General features: G+C 39.0%; 1 protein-coding gene across 7 annotated transcripts in view; it reads left to right on the forward strand.

The window, feature by feature from the left end:
* Positions 1-19,886, forward strand: part of NEK1 (NIMA related kinase 1) — a 212,397-nt gene that overhangs the window by 159,923 nt on the left and 32,588 nt on the right. For all 7 annotated transcript variants that reach the window (XR_004182613.1, XM_021938935.2, XM_009207850.3 and 4 more), the window contains 3 exons: positions 8,953-9,129; positions 13,528-13,648; positions 19,343-19,431. Coding sequence is in view for 6 of the 7 variants with exons in the window: in XM_021938935.2 (XP_021794627.1) it covers positions 8,953-9,129; positions 13,528-13,648; positions 19,343-19,431 (387 nt within the window). In the remaining variant the exon portion in view is untranslated. The remainder of the gene's footprint in view (positions 1-8,952; positions 9,130-13,527; positions 13,649-19,342; positions 19,432-19,886) is intronic.

Consider the following 19,886-nt stretch of genomic DNA (forward strand, 5'->3'; position numbering starts at 1 on the left):
CTTTTTGTTAAATTTCTCTGGTAAGATTCTGAATTTTTTCTCTGTTATTTTGAATTTCATTGAGTTTCCTCAAAACAGCTATTTTGAATTTTCTGTCTGAAAGGTCATATATCTCTGTCTTTCCAGGATTGGTCCCTGATAGCTTATTTAGTTATTTGGTGAGGTCATGTTTTCCTGGGTGGACTTGATGTTATGGATGTTCATCGGTGTCTGGGCATTAAAGAATTCGATATTTATTGTAGTCATTTTGGGAGGTTGTCTGTGTGCAGGAATTTATCCAATACCTCTAGGTTTTCCAGTTTGTTAACATATAGTTGTTCATAATAGTTTCACATGGTACTTTGCATTTCTGTAGTATTTGTTGTAATGGCTCTTTGTTTTTTATTTTCTTTTTTTTTTTTAATTTATTCATTATTATTATACTTTAAGTTGTAGGGTACATGTGCATAACGTGCAGGTTTGTTACATATGTATACTTGTGCCATGTTGGTGTGCTGCACCCATCAACTCGTCATTTACATCAGGTATAACTCTCAATGCAATCCCTCCCCCCTCCCCCCTCCCCATGATAGGCCCCGGTGTGTGATGTTCCCCTTCCCGAGTCCAAGTGATCCCATTGCCCAGTTCCCACCTATGAGTGAGAACATGCGGTGTTTGGTTTTCTGTTCTTCTGATAGTTTGCTAAGAATGATGGTTTCCAGCTGCATCCATGCCCCTACAAAGGACACAAACTCATCCTTTTTTATGGCTGCATAGTATTCCATGGTGTATATGTGCCACATTTTCTTAATCCAGTCTGTCACTGATGGACATTTGGGTTGATTCCAAGTCTTTGCTATTGTGAATAGTGCTGCAATAAACATACGTGTGCATGTGTCTTTATAGCAGCATAATTTTCTTTATTTGGGTCTTCACTCTTTTTCTCTTAGTCTAGTTAGTGGTTTTTCAATTTTGTTTATCTTTTCAAAATGCCTACTTTTCTTTTGTTGATTTTTTTAATGTCTGTTTCATTTTGTTCTGCTTGATTATTTCTTCTACTAGTTTTGCTTTTTTTTTAACTGTAGTCATCCTACTGTACTATGTTAAACACTAGAATTTTATTCTATTTAACTGTATTTTGTATGCATTAACCAACCACACTTTCCAGCTTCTGATAAGCACCATTCTACTCTCTACTTCCATGAGATCAACTTTTTTAACTCCCACATATGAGTGAGAAACATGCAATATGTATTTCTCTATATGGATAATGACCTCCAGTTCTACCCATCTTACTGCAAAAAAACATGATTTCATTCTTTTTATGGCTGAATAATGGTCCATTTTGTGCGTGTGCGTGCGTGTGTGTGTGTGTGTGTGTGTATGTATAGTTCTTGTTGTTGTTTTAGATTTAGTGGGTGCATGTGCATGTTTGTTACCTGGGTATATCACATAATGCTGAGGCTTGGGCTTCTAGTGAACCCATCATCCAAATAGTGATGATAGTACCTGATGGTTTTTTTTGCCTTGTGCCCATTCCCTTCTTCCTTCCTTTAGGAGTCCTCATTATCTTATTATTTTCACCTTTGTGTCCATGTGTACCAATTATTTAGGTTCCACTTATAAGTGAAAACATGTGATACTTGATTTTCTGTTTCTAAGTTAATTCACTTAGGATAATGGCCTCCAACTCCATCCATGTTGCTGCAAAGGACATGATAGATACTTCCTTATGGCAGCTTTTACTAATTTTGGATTTGACCTTTTTTTGCTTTTCTAGTTCCTTGAAATACATCATTACATTATTTATTTGAAACCTGTCTCTCTTTTTTTATAAACAGGGTCTCACTCTGTCACCCATGCTGGAGTACAGTAGTGCAGTTACAGCTTACTATAACCTTAAACTGCTAGGCTTGAGCAATCCTCTCACCTTAGCCTCCCGAGGAACTAGGACTACAGACAGCCACCGGGACCAGCCATTTTTTGTTTTTGTTTTTGTTTTTGTTTCAGTAGTGACAGGGTCTCACTTTTTTGCCCAGGCTGATCTCTAACTCCTGGCCTCAAGGATCCTCCCACCTCAGCCTCCCAAAATATTGAAATTACAGCCAGGAGCTTCTGGCCGTTTTGTGATGTAGGTGTTTATTGCTATAAACTCTTAGCACTGTTTTTGCTGTTTCCCACAGATTTTGGTTTGTTGTGTTTCTATCCCCATTTGTTTCATGAAATCCATTTATTTCCTTCTTCATTTCTTCGTTGACTCAGTGTTTGCTCTGGAGCATGTTGTTTAAATTCCATGTGTATGTACAGTTTCCGAAGTTCCTCTCATGATTGATTTCTAGTTTTCTTCAATTGTGGTCTGAGAAGGTACTTGATATGAAGTAGTTACTTTTTAATTTGTTGAGATTTGTTTTGTAGCCTACCATATGGCCTGTCCTGGAGAATATTCCATGTGCTGATGAGAAGAATGTATATTCTGCTGCTGTTGGATATGTTCTGTAGGTGTCTGTTACGTCCATTTGGTCTAAAGTGCAGTTTAAATCAAATGTTTCTTTGTTAATTTTCTGTCTAGATTATCTGTCCAGTGCTGTCAGTGGGGTGTTGAAGTCCACAACTCTTGTTATATTGGAGTCTATCTCTCCCTTTAGTTGCTTTATATATCTAGGGGTTCTGCTGTTGAGTGCACATCTGTTTATAATTGTTAGGTCTGCTTGTTGAATTTTTCCCTTCATCATTATATAATGACCTTCTTTGTCTTTTTTTTTTTTTTACAGCTTTTGGGTTAAAATATGTCTTATCTGGTATAAGTGTATGCCTTCTACCACTCTTTTTTTGTTTCCATTTGCATGGAATATCTTTTTCTGTGTCTTCACTTTCAGTCTATATGTGTAATGAGTTTATTGTAGGCAGCATATAATTTGGTTATTTTTTTTTAATCCATTCAGCCAACTTGTATTTTCTGAATGATTAATTTATTTCATTTATATTAGAGTTTATTATTGATAGGTGAGGACTTAACTCTGGTCATTTTGTTAATGGGTTTTTGGATATTTTGTTGTTCTTTTCCTTCTCTTTTATCGTTTCATTGCAGTTTGGTTATTTTCTATAACATTTGACTCCTTTCTCTCTCGTCTGTGAATGTGCTCTGTCAGGTTTTATACTTTACTGTGCTTGCATGGTGGTAGATATTGACCTTTTATTTCCACATGTAGCTCTCTCTTAAGCATTTCTTATAGGGTCAATCTACTGTTGAATTCTCCCAGTTTTTGCTTCTTTGGGAAAGACTTTATTTCTCCTTCATTTTTGAAGGATAGTTTTGGTGGGTATAGTATTCTTGGCTGACAGTTTGTTGTTGGTTTGATTTTGGTTTTGGTTTTGTTTTCTCAGCACTTTGAATATATCATCCCATTTTCTCCTAGCTTATAAGTTTTCTGCTGAGAAAGTCATTGTCAGTCTGTTGGGGTGCCCTTATATGTAACTTGATGCTCTCTTCTTTCTGTTTTTAGAATTCTCTTTGACTTTTAACTGTCTGATTGTAATGTGCCTTGGAAAAGATCTTTTTGGGTTGAATCTTTTTGTGTCTTTAAGTTTCCTGTATCTGAATGTCTATATCTCTTACAAGACTTGGGAAATTTCCAGCTATTATTTCATTAGAGAAATTTTCTATGTCCTTGCCCATCTCTTTTTTTTCTGGAACACCCAAAATTTGAGGATTTGGGCACTCTACAGTTTCTCATATGTCACATAGACTTCCATTCTTTTTTTTTTCTTTTATTCTTTTATTTCTTTTCTGACTGGATTATTTAGAAAGAACTGTTTTTAAGTTCAGAAACTCTTTTTTCTGTTTAATCTACTCTATTGTTGAAGCTCTCGGTTGTACTTTTATTCAATTCATTGAATTTTGCGGTGGGGAGAGTTGGGGGCTTTTTTGTTGTTGTTTGTTTGTTTTTGAGACAGGGCTCTGTCACCCAGGCTGGAGTGCAGTGGCAGTGCCATGATCACATCACAGCTCACTACAGCCTTGACCTCCTGGGTTCAAGGGATCCTCCCATCTCAACCTCCCAAGTAGCTGGGACTACAGGCATGTGACACCATGCTTGGCTAATTTTGTTTATTTTGTGTAGAGACAGAGTTTTGCCGTGTTGCCCAGGCTGGTCTCAAATTATGAAAGAGAGAGAAAAAAATATATATTTTTACTTTGAGACAGGCTCTCTGTCATCCAGGCTAGAGTACATTGGTGCAATCATAGCTCACTACAGCCTCAAATCCTGGACTCAGGAGATCCTCCCACCTTATTTTCCAGACTAGCTAGGGCTATAGGCACATGCCACCACACCTGACTTACTTTTTTAAGAATTTCCTGTAGACACAGTATCTCACTGTGTTGCCCAGACTGGTCTCAAACTCCTGGCTGCAAGCAGTCCTTCTGCCTTCCTTTTCTAAAGCACTAGGATTACATTTGTGAGTCATAGCATCTGGCCCTGTTTTGTTATCTTTAATGATATCTATCTGTGTTGAATTTCTCATTCAAACCATGAATTGTTTTTCTAATTTCTTTGTATTATTTATCTGTGTTCTCCTATACCTCACTTAGCTTAAATTTTACTTTGAATTGTTTCAGGCATTTCGTAGATTTATTTTCGTTGGCATCTTGCTGGAGAATTACCGTGTTCTTTTGGAGGTATCATGTCTCCTTACTTTTCATGTTTCATGTTTCTCGTGTCCTTATATTGATATCTGTGCATCTATTGTAATAATCACTTCTTCCAATTTTACGGATCGGCTTTCATAGGCAAAGACTTTTTCCCGTATAGGTATCCATGGTGTTGGTTGAGTAGGGTGTTTCGGCTTTGATTTTGGGTGGGCAGAGTAGTGCAGTCTTCATATCATTTATTTGGCTGTAATCAGTGTCAGTGGTATCTGTGAATTCCTGTGTGTCTTAGGTTATGGTTGTTAGTGGAGACTCTGGTAAGGATTTACTGTGGACAGAGAGCCAGTTGAGCCAGTCCTCAGGCCCCAGTCTTGGCAGCATGCTGATAATGCAGGTACGTGTTCAGGCACTGGTGATAGTGGGTCCAGGTAATCCTTGGGCCTCCGTATGGCTTACTTGGGTGTCAGCAGTAGCAATGGTGGGCCAGGTGGGCAGGGCTAGTCCCTGGGTCCATCATCAGCACTCATGGGCACCAGCAGTGGTGGCAGTGAACTGAGAGGGCTAGTCTTCAGGCCTTTAGGTGGCACGTGCAGGTGGATGGTGGCAGTGGCTGCACGTTGGGTCTCAGGGCCCTCTGGAAGGTATGTTTGGGCATCTATGGTGGCAGACAGAGATGGGTAGATCTCCAGACCTCTGGACAATACACACAGCACTATTGGGGGCATCGCCAGGTTGAGCAGGCCTGTCCTTGGGCCCGTGTATGGTACATGTGCAGACAGTTTATGTTGGACAGGACTGGTTGATCTCCAGACCCTAGATGATGTGTGTGGGTGCTGGCAGGCTGGGCAGGCCCTTTCCCAGGCCCCTGGAAGGCTTATACAGGCACTAGCAGCAGTAGGCAGGGCTTATTGATCCCTGTGCCCCTGGATGATGCTCACAGGCCTTTGCCAAGGCAGGAGCAGGGCAGGGTGGGTCTGTCTTCAAGCCCTGTGGTGGTGCTGTTAGGCACAGGTTGTGCTTAGCATGGCAGTTCTACCCCCAGGACCCCAGACGGCACACTCAAAAATCAGTGGTGGTGGTGGTAGGCAGGAGGGCCTGTCCTCAGGCCCCCGACTGTGTGTGCAGGCACCAGCATCAGCAGGCATAGTGGGTTGATCTCCAGTCCTGGGTGACATGCTTGCTAATGCCAGCTCTGATGCATGGGGCAGATCGATCTCCCAGCTACCAGGTAGCACTCTCAGGTGGTGGCATCAGTGAGTGGCACAGGCCTGACCTCAGGCTCCAAGCATGCCTGTCTCCATGAGCCTGAAGGTGCACACAAGTGCACATTCCCCCAGGTGCTAGGGGAGGCAGGGTTGCTATCAGTGCCAGCAACTCCAGGAAGGCAGCTCCCAGGCTCTGGGGAGCACATGCTTCAGCTGCCTTTTTCCCAGGGGCAGCCTTCCTAATGTGCTGCACCACCCGTTTCCTGTGGTGTAGGACTGTGTGTAGGCTAAAGGACTAGGGACCTGGCTGCACAGTTGAGTCCAGCTCATGTCACAAGGTTGCAAATCTATAGGTGGACATGGAGTAGATGTCAGTAGGGCTCCAGGGTTGTGGAGATTCAGGGCCTGTTGAGCCCTGGGGCAGGTTGTTATCTGGTAGGGGTTGGGTTCTCAAAGTGGCACCACGTGGCAGCTGCTTGGGTCTCAGGATGCTGTGTGAGTTCCAACACAAACTTCCTTTCTAGAATAATGCATCACTTTGACTCCAGGCAGTTTCCTCTACTAGTCTCAGGGCACTTGAGGGCTGAGGAGTCATGGCTGGGTTTGCAGGAGTCCATGGTGAGAATGTGGACCACTGGGGATCTCTCTTACCATTTTCCTGCACTCGGGCAGGTCACTCTGTGGTGTTTCTCCTGGCTTCTAGCCAGTCCTAACCAGGCCAACTGCTTCACTTCCCTCTCCTTCCATGCCTCAGAGGTTCCCCATCCCTTTCCTGCTGAATTCCTGTGTTCTCTTTTAGATGCTCTATTCAATGTGTTAATATCTACTTGCTGTTTTGGTACTTCTCTGTGGAACAGGCGAGTGCCAGGTGTCTGTGGTCAGCCATACTGAAGCTCTCTCCAAACCCATTTTCCAAATCAATTAATATAATCTAATTTTTCTTATATTAATGTTGCAAATTTCATTGATTGATTTTTAAATATTAAATAGGCTGAAAGGTAATATTCCTTTAAAAAAATTTTTACCATTTTTATGTGGTATATATTTCATTGGTTTTATTTTTCCTTTTCTAATTGTGAGTGAATTTCATTATGTTGCATTCTATTGACTATTTTGATTTGCTGCTTTGAAAATTGCCTGTTTATATTCTCTGCCCTTTTTTATATTTCATTGCTTTTTGCTATTTTTTAAGAATTTTTGTTTAGTATGGATATCCAGCCAGGCGTGGTGGCTCATGCTTGTAATCCCAGCACTTTGGGAGGCTGAGGCGGGTCATTTCAGGTCAGGAGTTTGAGACCAGCCTGGCCAACATGGCGAAACCCTGTCTCTACTAAAAACATAAAAAATTAGCGGGACATGGTGCCGTGTGCCTGTAATCCCAGCTACTAGGGAGGCTGAGGCAGCAGAATTGCTTGAACCCGGGAAGTGGAGGTTGCAATGAGCTGGGATCACGCCACTGCATTCCATCCTGGGTGACAGAGCAAAACTCTGGTCTCAGGAAAAAAAAAAAAAAGAGAGAGATCCTAACATCCTCCTCTTCCTTCCCCTATTTCTTTCTATATATAGATAGAAAATTTTATGTCTGGACACCATACTGATTATTTTTACTAAATCTATTTAGTTTTCTTCCTTGAGATCTTAGATGTTCCCCATGTGCAGGTTTATCATCAGTGACAAGAAACAGATTTTTGTCCTATATTTTGATTATTTCCTATTCTTACTGTATTTGTTAGAACCCACTAAAGCATTTAATAATAATAATGCAATATGGTATCCCGATTCCTGGTATTAATAGACATGATTTTATTGCAGAATGGTAGGGCTGAAGGAGGAAAAACACAGGTGTGATCTCTGCTACAGTCAGTTCGTTTTGGCAGGCAGTTTGTTGGAGCACAGTGCGGGGAAATGATTCTGAAACATTTGCAACACTATAGTTTTGTTCTCTGTTGACTAGAAAGAAGTAAAGAGTAAAACAACTTATAAATACTTGATGAACAACTTTTTTGCTCTGGAAATTAACTGAGCTAAGGACAGTTCCTGCTAACCCAGTGTTATAAAAGGACTGCAGCCAACACAAAGGGCCTACTTGGCTTTAGAAACAATGAATTGAAATTGAGACCAATGGGCAAGGATCTCTGTTTTTCTTCAACCATTTTAACCGTGTGTATGCAGATATAGTAGGCAGAGAATTGAATTTATGCAAAGTTGAGGTTTTGCCATGTGAATACAATGAGTTGAGGATGCACAAGAGAATGACTATATGATGGAATTTCTATGGATTTTAATGGAGATGACAGAAAATGTAGCAAGATCAGTGCATTGCAGGTACTTTCAGGGTAAAATTTTTTTAGAGTTGGAGTTGTAGAGGGAGAGAAGTGGGAAACGAGTGTTGGAGATTAGAGGGTGGAATACTTACCACTGGACATTTCAAGAAGCTATAATGAATGACAAAATCTCTAAGATATGAGCATTGGAGTGCTGGAGATAGGGTGAAGAAGACTGAGGTAGAGTGAAGTGTAACAAACCAAGAGGCCTACCTATTGGAAGGATTATTGATACAGATATAGAAATCACCTAAATTAGTTATGACAGAGTTAGTGTTGGGGCACTTGTAACCTGGAAAGTAAAATCTTCAACAGATTAATAGGAGTGACAGGGTGGTAAACAACTGCATTAAGTTATTCTGAGGTAACTTTTTTTTTCTTTTTATTCTTTTCTGAACCTGTCTTAGGATGTTCTGAGGTAAACCTCTTCTCTCCTGGTACCAATTGAAAGTGTGGAGAATTTCAGAGCAGTTAGAAGTAACTAGGAGTTACTTCATATAAACAGAATCCACTAGTTAATAATTTTAAAAATAGTATTCTAATACACATATTAATTTTACCAAAAGCGGAAAGACGGTAAACCATTTTAACCACCATAGAAATTATTATGTACAATTGAAATGAAATTTGACTTTCATATACCGTAGTCACTTATTAACTTCTAATATGTAACAGAACTTGACTAGTAATTACCTGTTGCAATAATGCAGCTTTTTGAACTTTGCCCCAAATGCCATTACAGATAAAATTCGTCATTTTGAGAACTAGCATGATTTTTTATTTTTTGTTTTCACAGATATTTCTCCTGAAGGGGAAAAGTACAAACCCTTAATTACTGAAGAAAAAAAAGTGCAATGTATTTCACATGAAATAAACCCATCAGCTATTGTTGATTCTCCTGTTGAGACAAAAAGCCCCGAGTTTACTGAGGCATCTCCACAGATGTCATTGAAACTGGAAGGAAATTTAGAAGGTATGTTCTAATGAGTCAAAATGAGCTATATTTGATTTAGTAAAAACTTAAATTTCACAAGCTTTATAAATAGATTATCAAAATTTGTATATGTTTGGGTAATTTATCTCAAATTAGGTTCAGTATTTTTATGTTTTTAGTAATTGGTCTTTTTTTAATGACTGCCTAGCAAGTCACCCCAAAACTTAGTGTTGAAACAGCAACCATTTCATCTCATGATTTTATTTGCCAGGAATTGAGTCAAGACTTGGCTAATGTGATTTTTCCTAATTCATGTGCCTTTATCTCAGAGATCAGTAGGTGCTGGTCAGCTGGCAGCTAGGCTGGTCTGAAGGGTCCCAAAAAGCTTCACTGCTATCTTGGCAAGTACAGCTTAGCTGGGCCCCTCTCCCTCTTCATGTGGTTTCAGGGCTATTCTGTGCACTCTTTCTGGCAGGATAGTCTGACTTCTTATATGATGGCCCGGGGCTCACAGATGCTAAGGTGAAAGTGACTTGTACTCTTAAAAGCTGATCTCAGAACTAGCACTTCTGTCATGCTCTATTAGTCAAAGCAGTCACAGCCCAACCTGGATTCAAAGGGAGGGGAAACAGAACCCACCTCTCAATGGGAAGGGTGTCAAAGAATTTGCATCTGTCCTAAATCTGCCATAGTTGGCCCTCTGACCAAAAATTATTTTCATTCCTCCCATATGCAAAATCCACTCACGCCTTCTCAAAGCCTCATCTCATTATGACATTAGCTCAGAGTTTAATACGACAAAGTCAAGCCTCAGTGCAGATGGGTTTTCTCATCTACAGGTCTTCGAGTACGGTGATTCTCAATCTGAAGACCTGTGAGTAAAAAAAAAAATAAGTTCCCTGTTTTCCATACGTACCACATACAATGGTGAAACAATCTTTGAGACACCTTTTCAAAAACAAGGAAGATGGGAAGCAGATAGCAGTCACTGGTCCCTAGAAATTCTAAAATCCAACCAGGAATAGCAGTGTCAGCCTGCTTCCTTGCACCAAAGCTTGGTGTGCTCAAGGGCTCTTCTGTTTTGAACTATGTTTGTCCCCTTCAGTCTGAGCTTATAGTGCTTCCACAAGCAGAATTTCTAAGTAATTTTGTGGGTTTATGTGAATATTACTGATATTCACTGTGGTTAACAAAAGCCACTCATGTTTCTGAGATGGACTCTTTTCTACCTTCAGTTATCTATAAGGATACTGTAAGATAGTGCTCTTGAGTTCTTAGAAATTCTTTGTCTAGCAAAGAGGGTCTGCAAGGCATGCCTTTAAATCTTTCTGTGCCATAACAGATCTTATGGGCACAACCTTGACTTAATCTTTGCCCTGAGGCCACACCCTACTGTCCTGAATTTAGTCTTTGTCTTGAGGCCATGTCTTCCCTTAAGAAGCTTTTGTTGCCTAGAAGGAATTATCCTGGACTCTCTGTGTCTCTTCTAAATTCTGCTCATAAGCTAAACTTTTTTCTTCAATTAATCTCTTTTCTTGTTCTTTATGAGAAGTTATTAAGCAGCTGTCACTTTGAATGTTCTGCTTTGATAACTCCTTAGCTAGACTACTGGATCCATAAAGTACATTTACTATCTTCCACATTATTGCAGTTACCAAACTTTCAGCCATTGTAGAACAAGAATCCCCTTTTCTCCAGCCTCCAGTAACCGTTTTTCACTGGCCAGTCTCTCACCAACAATGTCACTGAAGCCCTTCCAATTTCTGCCTGCTCCACAGTCCCAAAGCCAGTGCACACAGGCTTTCACGTCAGCTCCCCACTTCTGGATATGTAATTCTGTTTCAGTTATCTATTGCTGCAAAACAAATTACTCCTAAAACTTGGCTTAAAATAACAATTTTAGGCCGGGCTTGGTGGCTCACACCTGTAATCCTGACACTTCAGGAAGCCAAGGCTGGCAGATCGCTTGAGCCCAGGAGTTTAAGACCAGCCTGGGCCACATGACAGTACCCCATCTCTACTGAAAATATGAAAATTAGCTGCATGTGGTGCTGCATGCCTGTAGTCCCATCTACTAGGGAGGCTGAGGTGGGAGAATCACTTGAGCCCAAGAGTTTGAGGCTACAGTGAGCCATGAGCATGCCACTGCACTCCAGCCTGGGTGACAGAGTGAGAACTTGTCTCCAAAATAAAAAACAATTTTTATTTTTATTTTATGTTATCTCACAATTTTTTGAGTCAGGAATTTGGAGGTTCTTCTGCTTCATGTAGTATCAACTGGTATTGCTGAGTGGTATTCAGCCATCAGCTGGGCTTTTTTGGAAGGCGCAAAATGATATTACTCCCATGCCTGGCATACTTATCCGGGTCCCTCTCCTTCATTTTAGTCTGATGGCATTGCAATGTGGTCTTTCAGAATAAACTATTTTCATGATGGCTCAGGCTTCCAGCTATCAAATAGAATAGCTCCCAGTTCTCTTGAAGGCTCAGCGTGGAACTGGCATAGCATCACTTTCACTCTATTCCATTACTCAAAGGAATCAGCATGCCAGCTGAAATTAAAGAGGAGGAGAAACAGAGCTCCCTCTAGTTGAGAGGAAACCAGAAACCCTGCAACATGTGACCATCCTTAATTCACCAGAGTAACTTAAATAATCTTATTCATTAGAACCATAGTTACTAGTATCATTATGGAATGAAAGTTTGTTCCCCTCCCTACCCCCCCAAAAAATCGTATGTTGAAATCTAATCCCTGATGTAATGGTATTGGAGGTGCAGTCTTTGCAAGGTAATTAGGTTATGAGAGTGGCACCCTCATGAATGGGATGGGTGCCCTTATAAGAATAGGCCAGAGAGCTTTCTGCTTTCTACCACATAAGGATACAAGGAGGAAAAGGTTATCTGCAAAACAGGAAGAGGGCCCTCTAGAACCAACCATGCTGGCACGCTGACATTGGATCCTTCAGCCTCCAGAACTCTGAGAAATAAGTTTATATTGTTTATGCCACCCAGTCTATGATATTCTGTTATAGTAGCCTGAACTAAAACAGTATCTTACGTCTTTTCTTTAAAAAAGAAAAGAAAAGAATGTTAGGAATACTATGGAAGCTGTATAGCCTAGTGCAGCAGTTGATAGACCAGAGAGTAAATATTCTAGGCTTTGCAGGTAATACAGTCATAAGTCAAGTTTATAGAATAAGTTGATAATGATACAGCTTAAAGTGCTAGGAAACAGAGTTATTCATTAAAAAATAAAAAAGGATTTTGCCCCCAAGTGCTTACCTTGAATGAATGACCAAAATAATCATTTGAATAAAAGATAAAAACTTAAAAGTTTAGTACAATATCAGTTGTCTTTCCAAGTAAGACAGATAATTGGAAGCTTTAAAAATGGAGATGTATGTCTATATTCCAGGGGAAGTAAGAGGGATAGTGTTGGCTTAAACAGGATAGTATTGATAATCTTAATTGGAAAGGAAAAAGAGAAGTTAACAAATACTCTTCTCATCTCTATTCACTTTTAGAAAATATCAACCAAGTGAAAAATGAGGCACTGCCAGAAAACAGAGGTGACATCTTGATGTTAATTGAGAGTCAGGCCAGGCGTGGTGGTTCACACCTCTAATCCCAGCACTTTGAGAGACTGAGGCAGGTGGATCACTTGAGGTCAGGAGTTCAAGACCAACCAGGCAACATGGTGAAACCCCATCTCTACTAAAAATACAAAAATTAGCCTGGTGTGGTAGTGTGTGCCTCTAGTCCCAGCTACTCAGGAGGCTGAGGCAGGAGGATCACTTGAGCCTGGGAGGTATAGGTTGTAGTGAGCCAAGAGCACACCACTGCACTCCAGCCTGGGCAATGGGAGTGAAACCCTGTCTCAAAAAAAAAAAAAAAAAATTATTGAAGGTCTAAGAAAATAGATTTTTAGTGCCATTCAATTATGTTCTCAATACCATTGTGAAAGTCCAGGTAATAGTTTTTCTTTTTTGACTATTAAAAGATAGATTTTAAAGATTGAAATTTTATTTTAGTTACTAATCAGTAATATCACAGTCTATTCTTCCATATTTCTAACCACAAATATCTTTATTCTTTAAACTGTTTTTATACCTTCTCTAAACAAATTTATATATGACTAAACTTTTAATGGAAGAGAAAATTTTACATAATGGTGAAAAATAGAGAGTATACCATATTACCTTTGAGCATTTTTATTACAGTAAAAGGCTAAAGAAGTAGTCTGTCATTTCAGAAATAACTGAACTAGAGACTTAACACAATAATAAGATTTAAACCCTATAGATAGACTATTTAATTTTTCTGTTTTAATGACTATATTACCCTAAAACTAGGTAGCAATCATTTATGAAAGTTTATTCAATATTCTCCTGACAAATTTTGCTTTGAGATGTTTCTTGTTATGTTTATCCTTTGCAGAACCTGATGATTTGGAAACAGAAGTTCTACAAGAGCCAAGTGGAACAAACAAAGATGAGAGCTTGCCATGCACTGTTACTGATGTGTGGATTAGTGAGGAAAAAGAAGCAAAGGAAGCTCAGTATGTACATCTTTTCCTTACATTTTAAAACCCAGGTCCCTTTTGTAATAACTTTTAAGAAAATACTATAATAAGCTATTGCAACATAATATCCTAATATTGTAATACCTTATAAAAATAATTTAATTTTAATAGATATTCATATGGTTCAGAAATAAACAAGTATATAAAATATTTGAAGAGGCCAGGCACAGTGGCTGACACCTGTAATCCCAGCAATTTGGGAGTCTGAGGCGAGAAGATCACTTGAGGGCAGGAGTTCAAGACCAGCCTGGCCAACATGGCAAAACTCTGTCTCTAACAAAAATACAAAAATTAGCCAGGCATGGTGGCACGTGCCTGTAGTCCCAGCTACTTGAGAGACTGAGGCACAAGAATCGCTTGAACCCAGGAGGCAGAGATTGCAGTGAGCCAAGATCATGCCACTGCACTGCAGCCTGGGCTACAGAGCAAGACTCTGTCTCAAAAAAAGTAAATGAAGTGAGCCGGGTATGGTGGCTCACACCTGTATTCCCAGTACTTTGGGAGGCCGAGGAGGGCAGATCACCTGAGGTCAGGAGTTCAAGACCAGCCTGGCCAACATGGCGAAACCCCATCTGTACTAAAAATACAAAAATATTTTTTGACTAAGTTTTATCTTTTTATTTGTATTAGCCCAGTCTGCACTGGCTCATCCTTCTGTTTTCAGCTTTTCTGAATTATTTTATTTTAATTATGTTTCTGATATGGTTCGTGATTCAATCTGAAATTTTTGTGTTTAAATATCTAGTTAATTTACAGAAGTATGATATATCTTTGATATAATAGTTAAATTTTGTTGTGTATTTTATTTTTATATTCTTTTTAGTCTTTTGCTATATTGGCTTTCTTGATTTTTTTTAGTGACTTTCACAAAAGTCACTAATAGACTTTTGAGAGCAATTTTAGTTTACAAAAAAATGAGCAAAAATTATAGACTTACTATATACCCCTCATTCCCCACCCCCAACAAATTTTTTTTCTTATTCCTGGCAAGCTGTGATATTTTTAACATCTTGCATTAATGTGTTTTATTTATTACAACTGATGAGTCAATATTGACACATTACTGTTAACTTAAAGTTTATAGTTTACATTAGGGTTCACTCTTTGGTACATTCTACAAGTTTTGACAAATGTATAATGACATGGATTCACATTACACTATTATTCCTATGATACTGTACAATCCTCTGTGCTTCACCTGTTTATCCAGTCTTCTTTCCACCCCACAATCCCTGACAGCCACTGATCTTTTTATTGTCTCCATAGTGTTTGCCTTTTCCAGAATGTCATCTAGTTATATAGTATGAAGTCTTTAGATTGGCCCCTTTTGCTTAGCAGTATGTGCCCAGTGGCTCACACCTGTAATCCCAGCACTTTGAGAGACTGAGGTAGGTGGATCTCTTGAGGCCAGGAGTTTGAGACCAGCGTGGCCAACGTGGCGAAACCCCGCCCCTACTAAAAATACAAATAAATTAGCCGGATGTGGTTGTGTGCACACCTGTCATTCCAGCTACCTGTGTGGCTGAGACATGAGAATCACTTGAACCCAGGTGGTAGAGGTTGCGGTGAACCAAGGTTGCACCACTGCACTCCAGCCTTGGTGACAGAGTGAGACTCTGTCTCAAAAAAAAAAAAAAAAAGAAAAACAAAAAGTTCCTTAAAGGCAGAGACAGTGTCTTCTATTCTTTAAATCATTTTTATGTATTATAGGAATAATAGAAAACCACTATTTGATATGTATATATGGAAATTTAATAAATGGTAAAGATGGTGTTTCTAATCAACATAAAAAGATAACCTATTTAATACATGCTTTTGAGACAAATCAGTCACAATTTGGAAAAAATAATCATTTCAATTTCTGAAACCATTCAACAAAACAGTACCAGATTGATTAAAGACCTAAATAAAAAAATTTTAAAGGAGGCAGCCTAACATAACAATTAATATCCAGAATTTATAAAGAATGTGTATAAATTAATAAGAAAAAGACAAAAGTCCAAGAGAAAAATGGGGAAAGGCAATGAATAGGCTATTCATGAAGGAAGAAACCCAGATAGTTAGTAAATACAACAGTGTGATACTTTAGGAGTTATAGGGCGTCAATAAAATGACAGACGAAGAAGTCAGATTTCTAAGTGTTTCATAGACTAACTTAGTGGAGAGCTAGGGTCCTGTGAATGTCACTGCTAGTCAGATACTTACTCCTCCTCAAAGAAGAGTGAGTAAGAGGCAGGGCAAGAGTCATTGTCCACATCAATGGAAAAGATATATTTTCCACTGATTGTTTTTCCATAAAATAACATGAAATAATATATGTTATAACATGAAATGTTATATTCCAAAAATAACATGAAATGATATATGATATATGAAGAGAAATGATATATCAAATATCTGTGAGGGATTGGGACTACAGTGCTTTGATGGACTGCAAATACATACATGAAATGGTAGAGCCAGTTTAGAGATCCATTTGACAGTTTCGTTAAAGTTTTAAATGTGCACATCCTATAATATACCTCTTTTATTTTTGGTATCTACTCTCCAGATCATTCATACATGAGCACAAAGAAGCAAATGCAGGAATATTCATTCCAGGAGAGTCACAGCAAATAATTTGAAACAGTCTAAATATCATTAATAAGGAGGTAGCTAAAAATACTGCTGTGTTTCTGTTTACAGCCATCCTTTAGTATATTTGAGGGATTGGTTCCAGTATCCTTCCTATACCAAAATCTACACATACTCATCTCCCACAGTCGGCTCTGTGGAACCCATATATATGAAAAGCCAGCCTTCTGTATACACGGGTTTGCATCCCATGCATACTGTATTTTCAGTCCACATTTGGTTGAAAAAAAATTGCATCTAAGTAGATGCATGAAGTTCAGACCCATGTTGTTCAAGGGTCAACTCTAAAGTGTTATGGAATATAATACAGCACCTAAAAGATAAAAGAATAAATGGGACTCTTTATTAATATGGAAATATGTCTAAAGCATTGATTAATGGAATAAAATAATATTGAATGAAAAAAGCATCTCCATGTATTAGATTAGCATGTAAATTTAAAGAAAAAAACTGGCAAGGTGTGCACCAAACTAATAATAGGAGAGGCAACTGGAATTCGAGTAGTTAGGAATCCTAAAAGGAACTTTACTTTTTTATTGGAATAAAATTCATATAACATAAAATTCACCATTTAAAATTGTACAAGCCGATGACATTTAGACATTCACAGTGGTGTACAACCATCACCACTATACAGTTCCAGAACATTTTCATCACCCACCTCTCTATCCATTAAGCAATCATCCCCCATTTTTTTCCTCCCCACCAACCTCTGGCAGCCATTAATCTGCTTTCTGTCTCTGTGGATTTAGCTATTCTGGATATTTCTTACAGAATCATATAGTATGTAGCCTTTGTTTCTGGCTTCTTTTACTTAACATACTATTTTTAGTTTTTCATCCATGTTGTAGGATATGCCAGTTCTTCATTTCTGTTTATGGCTGAATAATACTCCATTTTATCTATATAGACATAAATACACACACACCATATATTTTTATAATTCATCAGTTGATGGGCACATAGGTTGTTTCCACCTTCTGGCTGTTGGAAGAGTGCTGCAGAGAACATTGACATACGGTATATGTTTGAGTCATTGCTTTCAGTTCCTTTGGTTATATACCTTGGAGTGGAATTGTGGCATCATATGGTAATTCAGTTTACCTTTTTGAGGAACCAAGGGGCATTATATTCTGAATGAAAAAAATATGTTGCTTGACTGGGAAAAGTGACTTATGCCTGTAATCCCAGCACTTTGGGAAGCCAAGGTGGGAAAGTTGTTTGAGGCCAGGAGTTTGATACCAGCCTGGGCAACATAGCAAGACCCCACCTCTATGGGAAAAAAAAAAAAATAGCCAGGCATGGTTGCATGTGCCAGTAATCCCAGCTACTTGGGAGACTGAGGTGGAAGGATCACTTGAGCCCCAGAGATTAAGGCTGCAGTGAGTGCCATGATTATGCCACTGCACTCCAGCCTGGGCAGCAGAGCAAGACCCTGTCTCTTAAAATAAATATATGTATAAGCTTTAAAAATAAAAAACAGAGGCTGGACATGGTGGCTTATGCCTGTAATCCCAGCACTTTGGGAGGCCAAGGCGGGTGCATCACCTGAGGTCAGGAGTTCGAGACCAACCTGACCAACATGGCAAACCCCGTCTCTACTGAAAAATACAAAAATTAGCCGGGTGCAGTGGCATCTGCCTGTCACCCTAGCTACTCGGGAAGCTAAGTCATGAGAATCGCTTGAACCTGGGAGGAGAAGACTGCAGTGAGCCAAGATTGTGCCACTGCACTCTAACCTGAATGGCAGTGAGACTCTCTCAAAAATAAATAAATAAAAATAAAAACAGAAAATGGCTGAAAATCTGAAAGTGAAAAAGTAGAAAATTATTTAAAATTTGAAACAGGACGGGCACGGTGGCTCACACCTGTAATCCCAGCACTTTGGGAGGCTGAGATGGGCAGATCATGAGGTCAGGAGATCGAGACCATCCTGGCTAACATGATGAAACCCTGTCTCTACTAAAAATACCAAAAATTAGCTGGGCATGGTGGCCGGCACCTGTAGTCCCAGCTACTTGGGAGGCTGAGGCAGGAGAATGGCGTGAACTGAGGAGGTGGAGGTTGCAGTGAGCTGAGATAGTGCCACTGCACTCCAGCCTGGGCAACAGAGCAAGACTCTGTCTCAAAAAAAAATAAATTAATTGAAAAAATAAAATAAAATTTGAAACAGATTTAAAAGTATTTAGAAAATAAAAACTTACCTATAAGCTAACTCCCAGAGATAAATTATTGGTGCTTTTGGAATATATCCCTCCAGTCCTTAAATTTTTGTTAAAAAAAAAAAATGCATGAATTTAATTCCCAAGCATACAGAGATAAAAATTGTGAGTTCTTTTTTATTTTTTTTCCTCAATTTTAATCCCCTCCCTTTGAGGTTTAAAATATTTTTGTGAATATTATTCTATTTTTCTGTGCTGCAAACCATTTTTTCAAAACCTGACACCATTTAATACAAATTGGTCTGCGAATCACTTTGTTTACTTAACAGTATATCTTGCCTATTCTAATCAGTTTATATAGATCTCTGCTTCATTTTTTAACAGCTGCATGATATTCCATGGTATTAATATATTGTAATTGTTTTATAGTCTCCACTCTTAAGGGGCATTCCCATTCTTTAAAGTAGTGGTTCTCAGATATTAACATGTGTTAGAATGACTTTGGGACTTTTCACAACTAATTGCTGGGCCTTATCCCCCCTTGATTCACAGGGCAAGGGTGAGCCTGAGAATTTGTATTTCTAACCAGTTTCTTTACTATGCCGTTGTCTGGGGACTATACTTTGAGAACCATTGTTATAAAACGTGGTGAGCCTGGTTGCTGTGAATGATTACTGTTTGGCGAGGATTTGAACAGGGTGAAAAATACAGTGTACTTATGTGAGAAAATATATATGAAAGTGAGAAAAATGCTTGGAAGAGGGATCAAAGAATGCTAGTGAACTTGTGTTCCGTTTTCTGTATTTTAGAGCACTTTTGTTTCTGGTAAACTGCGTGTGAGTGTGTGTTTAATTAGTGTACCCATCTGTGGCAGGTTGGAAGACAGGATCACCATTCAAGAAAATGAAGTTTCTGAGGATGGAGTCTCGAGTACTGTGGACCAACTTAGTGACATTCATATCGGTAAGCATCATTGCATTAGTCTAATTACTTTCTGGAAGATTGTCAGTGATTATTAACATCAACCTGTTTTATTTGGTTAATATGTAAATAAGAAAGCATTCCTTATCAGTCATCTCAGTCATTTTAAAAATATAGGCATAGCACAGTGGACTACATTAATAAGCCTGGATTGTATGGCAACATGGCAGTGAATGTTTTTGGTCAGTTATTTTTGTTGGATATTCAAAATGAAAAGAATTACTTGCCAAAGCTAAGCCAGGGTACTAAGGACATTAAATAAATAGTCTTCTTTTTTAAATAGTATTAGTTAAAATATAAGAAAGGTAGGCTGGGTGCAATGGCTTACACCTGTAATCCCAGTGCTTTGGGAGGCGGAGGTGGGAGGATCACTTGAGGCCAGAAGTTTGAGACCAGCCTGGACGACATAGTGCTACTCCATCCTACAAAAAATTTTT

Source organism: Papio anubis, chromosome 3, assembly GCF_008728515.1.
Source record: "Papio anubis isolate 15944 chromosome 3, Panubis1.0, whole genome shotgun sequence".
NCBI lineage: Eukaryota > Metazoa > Chordata > Mammalia > Primates > Cercopithecidae > Papio > Papio anubis.